A 17,576-nucleotide genomic window follows, 5' to 3' on the forward strand; every position below is an offset into this window, starting at 1 on the left:
ATCATATGGAGTGCACCAGCTTTATAGGTCTCTACCTCGCTGGCAACTCTAGTAAAGCAGAAGCAGACTTGGGTGACAGTAATCACGAAGTCAGCTATGCTAACAGGTGGAACCAAGATGTAAATCATCTGCATGCATTTGTTTCCCAAAATCCTTCTATTCTGTCCCTTCCCACCTCCAAAGGTGGGATTCAGCTATATATATATCTGACAGGTAAGTTTCATGAACAAAATGATATTGTTATGATACAATAAAGTTTGTTCATACTTACCTGGCAGATATATATAATCAAGTACCCACCCACCTCCCCTCAGGGGACAGTGGAAATAAAAATTATGAATAGAAAATGGGAATGGTTCCTGATACCCGCCTCCCAGCGGCGGGAATGGGTACTAACCACCTGGCCGACCACTGCGTGTGTCGGAAGTTTTTAAAATTCTGTCGGACTTCAGAAAATACAGCTATATATATATCTGCCAGGTAAGTATGAACAAACTTTATTGTATCATAACAATATCATTTTGTGTTTATGGCTTTTTAAATCTACTTAGTAAGTAAAATTGGTTATTACATGATTTCTGATGATTTTATTGATGTCTGCGATTTTTCTGCACAGTACCAGAATGTGGACAAAACGAAAAGGGATGTCATGACAGCGCTGCACAACTACCGAGGCCTCTCGCCAAAGCTAGACAAATTTGGTAAGAAGACCAGTACTATTTTGTGATAGAATATGAGTCATAAAAAGAATATAGCATGAAATTTTCATTTAGGAATATATCAGAGAGTATGTAATCTGTGATTGATAAAATAGGAGAGGTTCTACTGAAAAATTATGGATTACTTTGTACTTATTTTGACTCTGAATGGATTCTTCACCAAAATTTGTGAATTTGTTTTGTTAATGTGTACCTTACAGGTTTCTTTTCATGTGAAATTTGCATACAGTGAAATTGGAAAATTGGTAGGTTTGTGAAGCGGATGACAAACACCTTATATGTATAGTAAAAAGATAAAGTAAAAGCTTATGAATTTCGATTATTGGTCAGTTGGTTACTTGAGTAGTTTGGTCTAACGGGATTGATTTTGTTACTTAATAAGTTGGAGGGCTTCATACTGTAGAAGGAATTGAGAATACGGGAGATATAGGCAGTCCCCAGGTTACGACGGGATTTTGCATTTTTTGTGTCATAATTCATCTGCCAGATCAGTGTTGTAGACGACGTAACCCTGGAAATAATTTCCGATTAATATGATTGAAAAGCGCCTTAACCTCGGAACGTCGTAAGCCGAACCCGTCGTAACCCGGGGACTACCTGTACGTATTTAGCTGATTAAAGTGCTGTAGTGCATTTAGATAGTGGCATATGAAATACTACTGAAATATATTTGGAGTTTGTCTTTTTGGATTCACCCAGAAGAATTATTCAGTACTTATTGACCACTCACTAAATAGTTGTAAAGAAATTTGCGTTGTTATTTTGGTGTGCATTTTGCAATTTTTAGTATGTTGACTTGGAGTTCTTTAAAGGTCACGTGGAACTTTGTTTCAAGGCTACCAAAACAAATTCCTTCCTGTTTGTTTATCTAATACTAATCCTAGCTCCCCAGTAATGTTTAGGAATTCGTAAATTGTTAATCAATATTAGCCCATTAGAAGGATCACTGTGTGCCAAGCTAGGTCTGCAAGTAGTAAGCTGGGTGAGCTTTAGTTGCTGCACTTATTTGTATTGTGGCCATAACTTTCATATTTGAGAGTCCATGGGTCATGATAGTTCCAGAGAAAACACGAGATTTTTTTTTTATGTATATATTTTTTTTCGTGAGGTGATTTACACTAAATTGACTTTGTGATTTTATAAATTCTTTTTGTGATAACTTGGTTGAAATTATGTATAGTAGTTTGAAATTATAGTAGGGACCTTTGGGCAAGTATGTACATTGAAATACTGATAAATGCTCTAGGTTACTTTATCAGTATGTTTTTCTGAGTATTTATTCTATGTTTAGTTTAAAAAAAATAGTTTATTAGCTATAAGGTAGCTGGCTGTTTATATGCCCATACTATTTACACCATGGTACAGTTAATATATGCCTGACCTTCAGTTCACCCATAGTTTTCAGTAATTTTGTATGGTACTTCAGCAGATACAGTTGTTACCTACACAATTTTAATTAAATGCCATATATGTACCAAAAAAGTTATTTTCTAAACATCCGAATTCAGTATTTTATGTAGAACTTGAAATTTGTAGCACCATATAAATAGTGACCTTGTATTTGCCAAGGAGGTCATTGTTAAACATGAAATTAGTGTCATCGCCACTTTAAGATTAACATTCTCTCCAGTGACCATTAACATTCTTGTTGTTATTGACATATTCCAGGTATGGGTATTTGTTTCATATAGTTTTGAAGTTCTTTGTATACTAAAAGGCTGCTGATTGAAGCATTACTTGTGCTTGTTATGACTGCAGAGACAGTAATACCTAAATAATTTTTTTTTAGAAGCCGTATGTAGTGTTGTTGTGTGAAGATTGTTTACAAACTTACAAATTGTTGCATTGCACATTCTGAAACATGGCATGGGTAAATCAGACATACTACCTTTGATCTGAATTTAGTCAGATGAAGCAGATTGAGTTTTAATTGGTTTCTAAATGGCACAGCTAGCACCATGCACTCATCCAATCACATCCTTGCTTGTTCTTCAATGTGTTAATATCTCCGCTTGTCTTTACTTTTAGTTTTGTATTCACTTTTCTGTGACTGGCTTTCAAATTTAAGTCCCATTCTTTTAGACCACTGTGCTGTTATTTGATAGCCACTGTTTACCTATCAGCTTTTGTGTTGTAAGCACATCACATAGCTGCATGTTCTCTGATGCTTAATACTTTCCAGGTTTTTTACACTACTTAATTTCTTGGAATAATGTTTTGTCGTCATTTTTCTTATTGCTTTATAGTACTTGTATACAGGTGTCATAATCTTACATGGGTGGACAAATGCCAGTGGTAGTTTCAATTTTAAGTCTGTACCAATATCAAGCCCACACATTATTTATTTTTATAAGGAACTTATCCTCAGGATTTTATAAGTAAAAGACCTTTAAATTGGATGTAGTGATTAATTTTTTTATGTTTATGTTGTTGGTTTGGCTTCTTGGGTTTCCAGCGCTATATGGCATAACCTTCATTAAGCTAAAATACTACTGCATCATACTTCACTCAATCAAAGGAACTTGCATATGACATCAACTGTGAGGATGCTCTGCAACTCTGAGCAGTATTCATCCCTTTACTTGAGCTCTGTTGGATTAAATGTGGCCAACTATGCTTCTGGCTCAGAGGAGAATGGTGTATACAGGCTTCAGAGAGGTGAATGATATGCTACCATTTTTTCTCTTTTGTTTATTTCTTTCCCTTTGTCCACTTGTCGGTCAACATCATTATACTACATCTATGTTATGTTTTCTTCCTTTGATTAGAATACCCTTGGTGGGATTATATTGTTTCTAAGTGCAAGTACCTCCCAGGTGTACAAACTGCTACTATAGATGCTTTAAGCAATACAAATTCAGTTGAAGTGTGGAACTTTTTTGACCAAAGACGTGGATGCAGACTTCATGTAACACCTTAGGAATCTTTTTGATATCCAAGGTTGTGGCAGAAGCTGCAGACTTCCCTTATTCCCAGTTTTCTAAGACCTTCCTTAGTCCAAAACTATCCCCTTTATCTCCTTGGATCTAAATAGTTCATGACAGAACACTTGACCACAAGGCAGAATGGAAGACATTACATCTTTTCACCATTCCTGCCACCATGAAGATTGAGGTCTTGGAAAAGATGCCATTTTATTATTTCTTAAGCCAAGTGCACCTTGTATGCTTTTGTGTTTTTATTGACCCCTTCAAGCATATTACCTGTTGCCTAAAAAACAATTTGAAGTGGAGCACCACTTTTTGTAATAATTGACTTTTTGCAAAAGTTATTGTTTTGCAATCCTTAGGTATGAAGGCAATGTGTAGTATATAGAGAAACAAGCAGTTTCCCAGTATATGGTTGAAGATTATCATCAATAAAAGCACCACTTTTCTTGCTTGGTATTTGTATGATTTACCCATTTTTAATGTTTATGTGCATAAATCAGTACTTGAGTTTGTATGTGCACTTCATTCTTGTCTTGCGGTACCAGTTTTGGTAAGAGCTAGAAATGGTTCTGTCAAAGTTTAAAGATTTTCTTTTTCCTTTTATTTTAATGAATTTTAATAAAAGTAATATTATATGATTTTCACAGATCATATTACTTTCTACAGTCACTAATCTTTAAGTAATGCTTCATTTCAGTATGCTGAAGGTTGTAACTTGGAAACTGATATGCTCTTAAAACCATATAGCCTCACCTCACCTGTTCCTTTTTACTTCATGCTTCTTCCATAGAACATAGCACAGTGAATTGATATCTTATTTGTTATATAGTTGAATTGTTTCAGAAATGGTTTGAGGATATGCTTTATTGATTTTATATACCTGTTTAGATTATGCTTTAGTACATCCATAACCTTGGTTTGATTAGCTTAACATGAAGTCTTGCATTTTCTTTCTGTAATTGAAGTTTTCAGTGAACATTTTTTTTCAATACATCACTGTATACTTAAATGTATAGCCGTAAGTGTCATCCGCTTTTACCTCTATTTTTAGTTTTTAATGATGGCAGCGATCGTGAGTTGTTGAACCTAGATGGGACGATCCCTGTCCGTTACAAAGGTGAGAATGTATTTTAACCACAAGTGTGTTGCCCACTTATCCTGAGCCCTGGTTGTGATGTACAAGGAATCCTTTTGTTTGTCAGTGAACTAGATTCAATTTGTTTTGATGACTTCCGAATACAGATCCAACCAGATCTCACTGCACAGATGAGTTGGGTTTCAACTCAGGTGGTTAAGCCCTGTTTGTCATTTAAGGGAAACACGTTCTTCGTCCGTTTGGGAATGGTAGCAAGTGGTCAGGCTCTGTATGGAGCACTTAAGTGTTTCCTTCAAATGAACATTTTAGTTTGTTAGTGAAAGTAATGGATGTTTCATTTTACCCCTTCAAGCTGAATACTACTTATGGTTCTCAACATTAACCAGTCTTCATTGTTTCAATTGCATTCTTACATTCCAAACATCCAGTGCTTGTTTTATTTGGCAGTGTTCAGTGATGGAGTGGAAGTGCTTGGAGGCTATTTGACAGTGGTCATTTGTGTGTTTTTTTTTTCAGAAATTTATGCTGTTAATATGTTATTTAGTTCTCTGTTTAGGTAAGAAATGACCTAAGTTGAAATGGAGTCCAAGTGTAACTTCCTCTTCCGACGAACAAAGCATTGTGTGTCCTGGCAGAGCCAATTCAACCCTCACTGTATTTTTTCTTTTTTCTTTGCAAGTATTCCGCAGTGGCACCTCACGCTACTTACTGTGCCTTGAAGGCACAATTCCCGTTACATATAAAGGTATGGTGGGTGTGGCTACTTACCTAACCTGAGGCAAGCAATATACCTTTACAGTAATGGAAAACATAGAGTTCACTTAGGCAGTCCCTTTCTCACATATCTCAGCTAGTTGTGTTCAGCAGACAAGCAATTTTAACTCTCAGCTGAGAGCAGTCAAAAATCATGCTAGTTTTTTCTTTTTGTTACTCGCACAAGTTACGCCACCTGTAATTAAACTGGTTTTTTCAGAATTTCACACTTCAAAAGATAAGAGACAAATTAAGCTATAGTAATCAAGAACTGCATGAGACCCTTCCCCTCCCCCTCCCATACCATGCTCTTACAGTTTTGCCACTGCACTCCTGCAACGCCCTGTCCCCTCGGAGTCCCCTCAGAGACACTTTGCTCACTTGTATTGCTTTATTTTTGCACTGTTCGATATCCGATTTTGGTTTGGTCTATGCATGTGCATGATAGTAGCAACGAGGGTTCTGTTTACATAGAATTAGAGCTTTGTCATAATATCCAAAGAGACCACAGATTTTAGAAATATAGGACTGCAAATTGTCAAAACTGCTTTTATCATTTAAGCAATGCTGTATGGGATTTTTTCATAGTGTTTTCTTTGACTTCATGTTTATCCTACAGGATATCATGTTACACTAAGAGATTAATTTATCTCCTCAAGGGAGGTTTTCACTAGTTTTCCTTTTGTTTCAATATATCTGACTTGGCAGTTTGAAAGTTGAGTCACTTGCAATTTGGTATAGGTCAAGATTTTTTTCCCTTCCCCTTCACCCTCCCCCTGTTCTCAGTACATAACCCAGTGAATTTTAACTCGAGGTAGTCTGGATAACGATCCCCCCTTTCCATTCCCCATGGCACCATTTACAGTAGGAAAGTGAGCAGTCTTACTGGAAAGCAATCAGACTGACCCTTCTTTTATCCTCTGCTGCTGTGTTAGTACACATACGATTATTACTTGTTTTACAAGAGCCTTCAAATGTTAGTGGTCGTGACAAACGGGAGAATAATTCTTCATTCGTAAGGGGTGGCTTGCTGTGTTTTTACTAAAGCTCTATGGATCGCCTTCATCTCTATTCCACATAAGCACTTTAATAATGCTGTTCTCTCTACTTTTGTTGAGTTGGGATTGATGTTGCAGTGCCCTTAATATCTATATTTTAAAAAAGTTGTAGATTTGTTGTGTGCTAGTATTTTCATATAATGAATCAGTCTATTAATGAGCACAAAATATTTATTAAGAGCGTATGTTGCTTAGATGTGACGTCAGATTGATAACTTTTTCAATAAGTTGTCAAAGGGTTTTCTTATGTGCATTCTGGTTAATTCACAAATTACCTAATTGTAATTAATGTACATGCTTCTCCCCAACTAAAACAAATGTCTGTCACTGCTAATTACTATGTAATATGTATGTGTATAGTATTGGTTCTCCTTGAGCTGTGACAATAATTTCGAGCATTTGATGGCTTTTGTGAAGCAGTGGTTTTGTAACTGTAAATCACTGAAAAAATTTGTGTAAATTGTTGTTCATTTATTTTTCCCCTTTATTTTTTTTATATTTTTTTATATACACTCAAGTACATTTCTTCCTGCCATTTTCATATACTATACAATATTTATTTGACATAATTTTTGGAAAATATGTACAATGAAAATAGTGAGCGTGTACCTATTTCAGAACTTTGCTATAGCTAGGGTTTTCTCTTGAAGATATAATTAGCTTTGTTTCTTTTGAGAGCTGATTGAATATTAATTCAAAAGTGCTGACTGACCTGTATGGAAAAAGGGACCAGAATGATTGAATAAAAAACTTTAGACAGTCATTCTCAGTTTTTCTCCACAGCAGATTATACTCTAGATAAAAGAAACAAGAGTTTATCCAGACCACCAGGTTGAAAATCTTAGTTCTTGCAGGGCTGGCCCTAGGGATTTGTTCTTCAAGAAGGAATAAGGTTGATTGGATAATAACTAGTGAATTAACTCTTCATGAAACTTTACAATTGGGTAAGCTAAGAGTGTTGAAGATCCTGTTGAAAAATTTCGTAATGAAGTTGTCTAGTTCTTGGACTGAAATTTGGATATTATATGCACAGAGTTTTTTTAATGGTAATATTGTATTGCTTTATCTATAGACAGGAACTGTCATGAAAGTTGGCATTTTAAGTAATTGTGTGTTAAGTCGTCAGATTGGTTAGCACTACCTCAATGACATTTCTTTCTTTTTGTTGTGATGACTTAAATAATTCCATAGATCCTTCCTTTATTTGCAGTAATGGACTTCATTAATGCCACATAATCACTTATTGGAGTTTTTAGGTTTTTTATCTAGTTACGTATATTCATTGCAGACTTCAGTCCGTTGTCTACATCTCTCTTTATGTAGAAGATTGTGTGAAGACCTGTGTCTTGGTGAATTCTCAAAAATGGTAGTTTCTATTTATATCTCACAGTCAAGAACACACCCTTCAGTTGAGCGCTATATGAGAGTCTAGAAATAGGACTGGTCTCATTCAACTACTATTGATAATGATGATGGGGGATGCAAAAAATGGTTTTTTCTTGAATATTTATTGTCTAAAAACTACATTGGAGTTTTTATATGACCATACAATAGATCAGTTCTGTGGTCTCCTTGTGGCTAGAAATTAGTCTTCTATTTAGCAGACACAAAAAGTATCAGTAATGGTATTCAATACAGGTCTCATTTTTCTTATGGACATCTGTGTAACAATTGGTAATTGTCTTGCTTATTGTGTAGCCAGGACTAAATTGTGAGAATCAGATGTTACTGTACAATAAAATGGATTTGGTAATGATTTAAACATATTTGTAAAGCATTGAATTTGTTCAATAGTACTTTTCTTAGTCTAGAGTCCAATTAAGGTAGAGACAAGTTCAAGCATCTGGAAGTCCCAGAACTGGCTAAATGGGAACCTAGAATCTTGGGAGTAATATTAACACTTGAACCTTAGCTTGTATCGGATAAGCAGAATCAATTTTTTTTTTTAAGCCACTTTCCATGCATGGGAGAATGAATGTCGAATAACTCAGAAATCTGTCTCTCTGAGGCCATGAATGATGAATTAAAAATGATAGTTGAAGATGAGGTAGAAGGAACAATTGAGTCCTAAGCATCACCTGAGGCAGTTCTGTCTGTCCTGGTGCCTTAAGACTTGAGGTTTCCTAACTGCTCATGGCAGAGAAGAAACTGCTGTAGGGTTAAAAGCTGACATCTCCAAAGTGGAAGGAAGAGATGTGTTGTCTGCTATAGCACTTAATGCATGTCTCTTGTAAACCCTCCTGCTGAGATAGAAAATTAACTTGGAAGTGACCACTCTTGGTAAGTCAAACAAGTTTGATTGGGGATCTATTAGCCTTGAAAATCACTTTGTACAGGTTCCCATGTCTATGCTAAATGTGTGTGTGTGTATATGTATATATATATATATATATATATGATGTGGCCTATTAGATTAACATGAAAACAAATGCAGTGCTAAAACTAAGATGGGTGGACCCAAAATACAGAAAGCCCCATAGGGGGTTAGTGCCATGAGTGCACTTTTTGTGGTACACTCTAGATAGTTCAGCATGCTTTCAGCCCCTAGCTGCAATCCCTTTTGTTCCTGTTTCTGTACCTCCTTCCATATTCTCTTCCATCTTATTTTCCACCCTCCCCTAACAATTGACTCATATCGCAACTGTGAGGTTTTCCTCCTGTTACACATTTCAAACCTTTTACTGTAAGTTTTAGTTTCAGCGCTGAATGACCTTAAAGGTCCCAGTGCTTGGCCTTTGTATTAAATTTTATATTCAGTCATTATATTAAATAAATCAAAATATAGAAAGCACAAATAAAGCCTGTACTGTATATGAGTACATTCTATTTAGGTGTATCAAGAAATGCAAATACACAAAGACTGATGCACAGGATCTCAAAATGATATAAGTATCAGTTATGAAACCAATTAGGAAATCCAGTTGAAAAATACTGTACTACAGTTGAGTTCACCAATACGCAATAAGTCTATCACTGGCCAACAATACCTGCTTGTTGACACCAGGGTCAAGCAAAATACTAATAGGCAAGGGTGAGTAAGGAAAACGCTAACTTAATCCACAGTACTTCAGTACCTAAACTTAATCCCAAGTGGATATACACAAAACCCCAAGATCGTTAAACTGTATTAACTTGAAAATTATAACTTTACCTTTGAAGTATGTGACTTAAAACTGTACCAAAACAAAATTAATTAATTGACACCATAAAAATCCAAAACATTTGAAGAACATTGCTTTTGTAAAAAAAAAAATAGGCAGGAAGTGGTATTAGGAAAGGATCCTTGATAAATTACCGTCTGGAATGACAAATCCCAAACCCATCGAAGGATGGACACCACCTGCAGAGAATTATTAGAATTCTTTGTTTATCACATGTAAAATTAAGAAAATGAGTGATTTAAATTGTAATTTAAATAAAAGGAAGTTATTTGAAAGCTGTTCAGCAATCCTGTAGAACTCCTAAACCACAGCTGGCTCTGTGCCACAGAAACAAAAATGCGATTTGGTTAACGTCTGGAGACCCAGGGATTCGTGAGGCACGTCCACAGGTCTACAACTGGTTTACTTTTGTATGATAAAGATTGTTGTGTCCAGGGAATTTAAATAATGTAATTATTCAAATTCTTATTCTTGGGAACGAAATCTGGGTATGGTCTCCCCAAGATTTAGGATATCATTGAATCATCCATTTTATTTTTGGAAGCTTTAGCTCCCCTAAGCAAGTAGGCAGGGAAAATGAATAACACTAACCCTACAAAAAGTGTAATCCTATCCACAGGCAATAAAGACATCTTGAGAGTTTTGTTTGGTAACAAGAACAGTCTTTCTATTCAGATAACTTTGAGACAACATGGTTTCCTGTCTTGATAGTTCTGGTTTCATATATAATGGCCAGAACAGTAAAGTGAAAGTTGCTGGAATTGTAAGTAATTTGCAAATAAAATAATAATAAATTCTCATGGAACAAAGGTCACATATTAAAGAAAAAAAACTGAAAATTGGTAAAAGGCAAAATTTGGCATAAACATAAAACCGTTTATCCTTTCAGCAGTAAAAGTAGTGTCAGGATTGGTCCATCCCACTTAATTTATGGCCCAGAGTGTCCAACTATACTCCTCATCTACCACATCATATAGTCAAACAGATACTCATGCATGTATGGTTGATAAGTATCTCAGTGAGGAGTGAGAGAGATGTATTTCTGGTGATAGAAGTTCACTCTCGACGTGGTTTGGAAGTCACATAAAGATGTTGATCCCGTTGCTGAACAACCACTGGTTCCATGCAACATAAAAACACCATAAAAACAAACAAATTTATTTTTAATAGTCCCACCCATGAGATCGGATGTGTGTGATTACACTTCCACTTCCGCCCATGCACAAAAACACATGATCTCCATGCCTTTGTCACATCTGAGTTTACATTCTTCTGCGATCAACCACTTCCAAAAGCGATGAATCTTTGATTATGAAATCTTGTTTTGTCTCCTTGAGAGCCAGTGCTGACGACTACATTTTGAATGATGTAGCATTAACGAGAAAAAGTTTTGACACTCGCTTTTCCCATCTCCTGAACTGAGATTCTGCTATCCTTCCCACAGAGCAGCAAAAACGTCTGTGCACCTGCATAATTGCCGAGTTATAGAATATCTGCCGAGTAACATAAAATACTGACTCCACATATTCTTTAATAATTATCTCAATACGTACCTATTTCAGTTGTTATTATTACATATGTTGTTTTACAAGACCACTGAATCACATGACACTTGGTGTCTCCTGAGCAATTTGTAATTGAATGAGAGATGACAAGGGGAACAAAACTTAACAGAAGTCAGACAGTTAGGTGAGACCGGAAAAAATGTATGAAAAGCAAAAGGCAGTAAGGAAACTTTAGTACACTTACAAATAGAATATTGGATGTTGAGATAGGTTTAGTGCGAGAGAAAGATTAGCAACCATTCATAGGACAGTGCCACTGAAAGGTACTCAGGAGGTTATTTGTTGAAGATCTTTTCTTCTTTGTTTGGTAGATAGGTTTGTGACAGTGAATACTATAGTACTTTGTTAAGCAAAACATGAATAGTATAACTAATCATTTGTAAAGTATGTGGTTATATGAGATTTTTTATACTGAAAGATATACTCCTAATTAAAGTGTGATTTTGATGGTATGTGGTATATAGATCAATATGTAAAGTAATACGCATAGGAAATGAAGGTTCGTCGTTGTAGTTTACCTGATGTTATTTGGCTTAAAAATTTTCCATTTAACTTAATATTTTGTTGGTATCTAAACAAATGTAAAATATAGTAATGTAGAGGATAACTTAAATGATTGTCTTAATACTTCCGTAATCAAGGAGTTTGTAGTTATTGAGTCCTGCCCTTACATGTACAGTGTTGCCAGTCATTGAATTGCAGTACAGTACTTGATTATTTGTGCAGTAAGAAATTATTATATGTAACAATTCACTTGGTAACACTGCCTAATAGAACTCGTGAGTTGATATTGAAGAGTACTTAATATCAGCCTGGTATCAGTGTGGCTTACTTGTATAACTTGTTCCTTGTTAGCCTTGTATCCTTTTTGATACCCTACCAACCCCAGATCTTGTACTTCTGAACACACAAGTGGTGATGGGGGACAAACAATGTTTTTGGAAATTTTTTATGGCTTTGGGAGAAGAGCTTCTTTTGATTAGCATATTAGTTCATGTTGTAGACTGTAGTTCCTGCAGTAGAGGTAGTAGGGATTTGAAGATGCTGCATGGTGAGTATGTAGTGCTTGTTGCTTGGTAGTTTTTGTAGTTTGGTGATGGTTTTAGGTTTGATTTGAGCTTGAAATTTGACTGCTTGAGGCCCAGAATTCACATTAATATGGAGTGTAGATGTCGTTACTGTATTGTAGTATTTGCTTTGCTCAACTAACTAATGTTACTAGCATGACAGTTTACACATAAGATTTGTACAGAAGTATCCTGATGTGATTTTCAAGAACTTAATTTGGGCCATAACAAAGAAGGGGTAGAATTTCTTGGTAGGACTGATTTATTTGATGAAGCCAGATCAGATTTAAAAGCCATTATCTGTTAAGTCTAGGAACTTAATATTTGGTTATCACTGTATTGTTTTTGCTAAGAGAAATTCATTTAATTCAAGTTATTGAAACTAAGATTTCCTTGCAACAAAATGAATGAAGATTTTATCAACAATTATATATAGTTTTTCTTTCAAGATGATAAAGATTTGGTTGTGTATTGCCACTTAGGAGTGTTCATAGGTGATGATTTGAACAAGTTTGTAGTTATGAGAGGAGAATTGTACTATAACTATTAAGTTTATTGCTTTATAGTTGAGGATTAATATGTTGATTTATTGGTAAAAACTTGCCTCCTGTTTATTGGTTTTGCCATAAATTATTCTGGCTTAATGTATGTTAATTCTACTCCTCTTTGTTTTGGAGTTATAAGTTAACTAAATTTAACTTGTTTCATCACAATCCCAGTACTACTTATTTATGCTTACATTTATGGTTTTTTAATGTCCCATGACAACAACTCTCTTGTCTAATGGATAGTAGATTATCAGCAGTAGCATGGAACATGCACCACTCAGAGCCTCAGGTACACATTCAATATTGCCCCATTTTTCATGTTTCTGCAGAACTGTTACAGACCAGCAGAATTCCTCAGTCTTCTTCCTCAAAGTTTGTTTTGAGTACTCATTGTTATTCATAATTCATTACTGTGCTTCAATAATTTCATTGTTACACCTTTTTATTTCTCTGTCCTTTTTCATAAGAAACAAAAGTGTGGTTTTAACACCTAGTCCCCATCTTTGCAGTTAGCAGTTGCTAATGTAAGTTCAGTAATTATGTGTTTATTTATCTGGGATCCTTGCCTTTTTGTGTCAGTGACAGCTCTTGGCTTTGCCCATTTGCCTGTTCCTTGGATGTTCCTCTTACTGCCTGAAGTCACTGCTTTCGTCAGTGTAGGGTTTGGTACAACATTTATCTCTCTTAGATGGAGTTGTTTGTGGTAGTAGTAGGTTTCTGTTTCTTAATATTTGCAGTTATGACTTGGACCTTCAACAGACGGTCCCTTGTTTGTCAATTTTTCACAAGTTTTATTTTAACAGATAATTTCCTTCACATTCGATCCCTAATCCCCTTTTCCTGCTGACAGTAACCAGATTTGCTGAAGAGCAGTAACAAAGCGCCTCAATGGCGTGATTGGTATGGTATTGGCGTTCTACCTCGGTGGTCGCGGGTTCGATTCTTGGCCATTCCATTGAGGAGTGAGAGATGTGTATTTCTGGTGATAGAAGTTCACGCTCGACGTGGTTCAGAAGTCACGTAAAGCCGTGGGTCCCGTTGCTGAATAACCACTGGTTCCATGCAACGTAAAAGCACCATACAAACAAACAAAAACAGCAGTAACAGTGAGCAGTAAATGTAGCTTGCCGTAGAACTTTTCAGTTCCTGAGGTCCTTTGTTCCTGACACTATTGGACTGTAACAGTCTCCCTGAGGATGTCTTGCAATTGGAACTTTAAAAGTTCAAGCAAAGATGCAATGCATTATTACTCTGATGTTGTTCCATATGAATAGGGTTCATCTTCTGAATATTAATGATAATTATTTGAAGTAACTAATTAATGGGGCTCACTGCTCTGCCACATCCATTGCAGTTCAATCCAACAAAGCCTAGAATTGAAAATATACAAGTGCCAAGACCCAATCATAATTTTTTTCTATAGAACTATGTAAATTGTTTTTATTAAACCAATCACTCATAATGAGTTCTTCTCAGCCCCAACGATTTTTAAACCTCCTTTAAAGACTGTCCAGAAAGTGAGGCAGTTGATTGAAGGTTACCTGAAATTGCTGGTGATGCAATGCATACATCATGTTGTACTGATCATTTATGTTAGACAAGAGTGTAGCATAATGGGGCATTTGAAGACTAAAGATGAGGTATATGTATATGGTGGGTATGTATGGAAGAGTTTTGCGTAACAAAAAATTTCACTTTTTAGAGGTCAGAAACTGCAATAAAACATTCATGGAGTATAGACTGTATAAGGTTTATATTAATGAGGAAGATAGGTATACTGAATAAGTTTTGTCCATATAGAAAAAGTTATTTTGTACTTCATAATTTCTTTTTATCAGCTTTGAGCTTATATAGGATCTCACATTTTAATTGTTGTTTAGTAATATAGATAAAAAGTTATTTTGTATGTACTGCATAACTTAGTTTGATCAGCTTTGAGCTTTTACAAGAAGTCATATTTTAATATGTAGTTTATTAGTAATGTTTTCACATGATCTGGGAGTCTTAGTTTTTTTGTCCTAATGTTGTCATTTTTCATTCCTGAGATATAGTAAATATTTGTGAAATAATTCACTTTGCTTTGTTTGTACTGTAAATAAGTTAGGTCTTAAAGCTGATGCTGATATTTTTTATTTTTACATTACTTTTTATGTACTAAGGAGTAAACTTGCAAAGCTAACATACAAAAACTAATATTGTTCTCACTGAAATGGAGGTATACTATTCTTTTGGAGGACTAGATATTTTTTCTCTCATTTGAATGAAACAAAAATGAAGAAAAGTGATGAAGTATATTCTAAATAAATAATTTTTGAAATAGAAGTGACCATAATTATGTATTGTTATCCTTATGAAGAGTATTTATTGATATGCTTATGAATGGGCAGGTGCTGTGTACAACATACCTGTCTGCATATGGTTACTCGATAACCATCCCTTGTCGTCTCCCATGGTGTATGTAAAGCCCACCCCAGACATGCTGATTAAGGCTTCTCGTCATGTTGATCAGAATGGAAAAGTTTATCTCCCATACCTACATGAGTGGAATCCAGTAAGTGACGCTTTTGGTATTTTTTCATTGGAGTTTGGGTAAGTAAAGGTCTTCTGTTGATTTTTTTCCTTTATGTTTTGTAAATTATAGTACTGAGTAGTAAGGATACATAAAGACTGAGATAGAAGCAGTTTGTCCCTCTGAATATATTTATATATATTTAATGTTTGATCAGTATGACTTGAAATAGAGATCATAAAGATGAATCTGCACAGATTTTAACCAGAATTCTAAGTGTCCTCTTTGTTACAGGATATTTTTTTTATCCTTTTATGATTCGCCAACCTCAGTTGTCAGTAACTTGAGCAGGAAAACGTTTGCTGTTGATACAGTATTCCTGTTGTAATGATTCCACTTGGTAATATTCATGGTATGAGGTTACATTTTATGATTTTATGAGCTGCTCATATTGTATGACGGGTTGATAGACAAATTTCAGGTCTTTCATTGGAAATTTTGGTTGCAACTCTTCATATTTCATCCTTTTATTGCAGCTTCTGTCATAACTTGGATGATTATAGTATTTGTTTTGGTTGTTGAAGATTTTATTTTTATATTTGCTGTGTGAAAATGGTACAGTATCCTTGAATTAGATTTAGTTATGGGTTTTATGGTCTTAGGTCGTGGTGCCAGACAATCCAGTTACTTACTAATTTGTGGTCCTACTTACTGAGGCATATGTGTATTTTGTGATCGGCTATGAAAAAGGCTAATATACTTTTGTTTCCCTGACAGAATGCTATATTAAACAGCTATCTTTCCAGCATTGATAACCTTAACATTACTTGTAACATTTACCTTGACTCCGTGTTTGAAATGACTTATGCAGATGAGGACTTCTTAATGATAAATTTCTGTAAAGTTGATTTTCATTGTATGCTAAGAAAGCATTCCTTAGAAGATTCTTGAAAAAAAGCATTGTCAGGAATGCATTTGTTCTCCTTTTGTGCTTCATTTTGACATGGTATGATGGTGAATACTGTTATCTCGGTAACTTGGAAGTTGTGGATGTCATGAAAGTTTTAATTTCATTTATTTGTCAGACACCATTAATTGCTCTTGATATTCATTATATAGAGCATTATTATATAAAGTTTCAAAGACCCCATGCAATGTTCAAGAAAACATACTTTTTATATTCTTTTGTACTATTGTTTTGATATATGAGTGAATTGATAGCTTGTTTACCCCATTTTTATAGTAATTAAATATTCTTTTTTGAGAGAAAAGTAAAATATTTGAAAAAAAAACTCATCAACTTTTATTAACTGGTGCAAATGCTGGATTGTTTGATAGTTGTTAAATGAGTTTGTGTACTTTGATGAAGCACCTTTTGTTCTGATAGCTTATTAAATGAACAGCTATGGGTTGTTCCAGTAAGCAACATTTAGGAAATGGCACATAGAACAGTGATGATGGATGCTTTATGCCTTGATGAATGATAAGGATCTTGAAAGACTGTATCTACAGGTAATGGCAAGTGTTTAATGATTTGTGGAGAAATGGACATGCTCCTGAATAACTTTTCCGAGGAAGGCATTCTACATGGTTTAATGTATTTGGATGTTCTGTTGTTATTCAATTTCAGAGTTCATCAGATTTACCAGGACTTATCCAGATAATGATTATGACCTTTAGTGAGATGCCCCCAGTTTACTCCAAACCCAAGACTGCACAACCAACAACTGGAGCCCCATACCCTTCACCTTATCCCTCAGGCACGCCAGGTAAGTTGTAGGTTATATTTTTCTTAGTGTAAGGCTTTGGTAATAACCTCGGGGACCTGAAGAGTTTGTGTCAGCAATCTGCACTGCATATTCAAAATAAAGTACTACAGGCAGTCCCCGGTTATTGGCTGGGATTCCGTTCTTGGCAGGGTGCTCATAAGTGAAAACTGCCATTAACCCTCTTACGCCAGAGCGGTAAATAAAAAATTGTCTCCCGTGTGCCGGAGGGGTTTCGGAGTGAGCGCAGAAGCGGAAAAAATATTTTTTTCAAAAAATCACAGCGTGCTTAGTTTTCAAGATTAAGAGTTCATTTTTGGCTCCTTTTTTTGTCATTGCCTGAAGTTTAGTATGCAACCATCAGAAATGAAAAAAATTATCATTATCATATATAAATAATGCAA

At 35.3% G+C, this 17,576-nt stretch overlaps 1 protein-coding gene across 5 annotated transcripts in view; it reads left to right on the top strand.

Moving 5' to 3' along the window:
• Positions 1–613: 613 nt before the first annotated feature.
• LOC135203606 (tumor susceptibility gene 101 protein-like) overlaps positions 614–17,576 on the top strand; it is a 50,566-nt gene continuing 33,603 nt past the window's right edge. For 2 of the 5 annotated variants that reach the window (XM_064233424.1, XM_064233425.1), the window contains exons 1-5: positions 614–701; positions 4,701–4,766; positions 5,425–5,490; positions 15,285–15,448; positions 17,037–17,175. In XM_064233424.1, coding sequence (XP_064089494.1) covers positions 650–701; positions 4,701–4,766; positions 5,425–5,490; positions 15,285–15,448; positions 17,037–17,175 — 487 coding nt within the window. In that variant the 5' untranslated portion in view covers positions 614–649. The remainder of the gene's footprint in view (positions 702–4,700; positions 4,767–5,424; positions 5,491–15,284; positions 15,449–17,036; positions 17,176–17,576) is intronic. The other 3 variants (XM_064233426.1, XM_064233427.1, XM_064233428.1) reach the window with 3 other exon arrangements.

The sequence above is a fragment of the Macrobrachium nipponense genome, chromosome 36 (assembly GCF_015104395.2).
Source record: "Macrobrachium nipponense isolate FS-2020 chromosome 36, ASM1510439v2, whole genome shotgun sequence".
NCBI lineage: Eukaryota > Metazoa > Arthropoda > Malacostraca > Decapoda > Palaemonidae > Macrobrachium > Macrobrachium nipponense.